General features: G+C 34.6%; 1 protein-coding gene across 1 annotated transcript in view; it reads right to left on the reverse strand.

Annotated features, from left to right (window-relative positions):
* LOC122808180 (alpha-2-macroglobulin-like) overlaps positions 1-2,500 on the reverse strand; it is a 440,046-nt gene that overhangs the window by 71,941 nt on the left and 365,605 nt on the right. The window contains exon 17 of the mRNA XM_044079148.1: positions 1,302-1,423. Coding sequence (XP_043935083.1) covers positions 1,302-1,423 — 122 coding nt within the window. The remainder of the gene's footprint in view (positions 1-1,301; positions 1,424-2,500) is intronic.

Consider the following 2,500-nt stretch of genomic DNA (forward strand, 5'->3'; position numbering starts at 1 on the left):
ATTTCTTTGCATCCATGTGCACCCTCTGTTTTCATATACACTGCCTCTAAGGACAGAGCTTTTTCATATGTGAGACAAATTCAGTTGTCTAAAGAATTCAGGTTTCACAATTACAGTAATCTATAATTCAGGCTCCATAATATTTCATGTGAGTTATAAAAATAGAGTACCTCAAGGTTCTTTGATTTCAAAAGCAGTGCAGAATCAATGTGTGAATATGCTAAGTGTTTCTAAAGTGGTATGATTATTTTAGTTCCAGCATTATAAATTGGTCAAAGTCTTCATTCCAATCTTTATTACAATGCATAGAGCACTGTACAACTGTATTTACATCTAAATAAGACATGTTATTGCCTGTACCATCCACATTTATGAGTCTGTTTGTCAGGATCGCACATACAACAAATAATATTTATAAACATCATGAGACATGGTTTAGGGCTGATATGCAACATAACTGCATAACCTGTGAAATTTAATCATGGATAAATAGTAGAATAAGAACTTATACACAGTCCTTCCCCATTGTGTTGCCACAGTACTCCATGCACAAAATACTTATGACAATGAGTCTCCTCTTCAGACTGCACACAAGTCAGAGGCAGAACATCACAGATGTATAGACTTGACCCTGTTGCAGAGCATTCAGAATTGGACCAGGACCTCATGCCTACAGCTGGGGTTGTGTATCTGACAATGCCAGTCATCTTTACCCCATCACATGCTGCTCTGCATACAGAGCTAAGCAGTGTATCAGTAATGTTTGGGAAACAAAAATCCCCAACAATGGAATTCCTTGTGGTGCAGGCAACTATGCTGCTAAAATCACACTTTTCTCCATCTCCAAAGATTAACACTTTTGAGTTCATGCCAACAGAAACTCTCACCAGTCCAAAAGATAATGTTATTACCATAATAAGGCAATGACCCTAACTTCACTGTCATGCATAATAGATTGCAATTCTTCATAAATTACTACAAGGCATAATACCATAGCACAGAATAATAGAGCATATCTGACTGTGTGGCTATCTTAAATACATTAGTTTGTAACACCTCTTTTGTTTCCATCACATTGTGTGAATTACATCTGGGATAGGCAGACATAGATCATGGATGAGAACCAAAAAAAAAAAAAAAGATGTGAGCATTGAAGGCAAGGTCTGTCAACTGTAAATAAAACAAATTGTATTTTACTCAAAGATAAACATAAATATGCTATTGCTTGGTCTTGACTAATAACGTCTTATATCTGTGAGGTCTGTCTCCATTCATCAACCTGTACTAAAATAAGAACTTACCACAACTAAGAGGGTTTTAACCACCGTGTCAACATCATATTCCTTCAGGAGATTAGGAATTTGACTACCACATAATCTGCTGGATAGTACAGCTTGAGCTCTGACTGTGATATTGATCACACCTGTAAAAACAAGGTCAGAAGATAAGCAAATTCAAAAATATAAAGTCAGTTCCATACATAAAATGCCTTGAAGACTGCTGTTTTTCTGAGAATAAACGGTTTTAAAAAAAATGTTGCAAGGAGTTTGATAATTCAAAGAAACAGATATGGTCATTGCAGCATGCAGAGAAAACGTTTGTAATCTTATTAACTTGTCTTGCTTCCATATTGTATGGTCATTGCTATTTATATGTAAATTGTAAAAAGAGAAAATATTTCATGTTAAGCACATTTTCCATTTCTAGACAAACTTTCAAATTAGTTGAGCAATGGGGCAGTAGAGACCTCTAACGTTGTTTATTAACTGCTTTTCAAAATATTATATTGATTGTACACTATTTAACCAAATAAAAAGCTAATAAGACAATAAACAAGTTTTACAATAAGTATGAAGGAAAAGAACAACAAGTCATGAACCGGGATATTAGGGTTTAAGCCATCTCAGGAGTTGGCAAAATACACGACTGTAAAAGTACCAGTAATTTCCTTGTAATACTGCATTGTTCCTAGAAAATGAAGCTTTTCCTCAAATGAAACTAAATGGACAACAGACTGCTCTCCAAAGCTGGAAATGCACTAAAAAGGTCTCTTATTTGGCCATAAATAAATGAGGGTGATGCTCTTAAAAACTAATGTTAATATCTAAACTCAACAGTACTGAATAAATTGATCCGTGATGTTTTAATACAAAAGACAAATCTGTCCGGCATTTTTGAATGGCATAGCCTTATCAGCTGTAGTTTCCATGACGTCGGTACTTATCCTTGACTTGGTGCTGGTCTTAATTTTAAAAAGTTGTATGACCAGCAGGGTTGTTTCACATTCAAAGGTTCATTAGCAGAGACTATCAACACAGATTCATATAAAGGATTACAGAAGTATAGTGAAAGCATGTAAAGAATAATGGCAGTAGGAAGGGAAGACAGGTTGTTAGATAGCTCAAAAAAATATAAAGAGATAGATAGATAGATAGATAGATAGATAGATAGATAGATAGATAGATAGATAGATAGATAGATAGATAGATAGATAGATAGA

Source organism: Protopterus annectens, chromosome 8.part0 (assembly GCF_019279795.1).
Source record: "Protopterus annectens isolate FY-2018-M chromosome 8.part0, PAN1.0, whole genome shotgun sequence".
NCBI classification, from domain to species: domain Eukaryota; kingdom Metazoa; phylum Chordata; order Ceratodontiformes; family Protopteridae; genus Protopterus; species Protopterus annectens.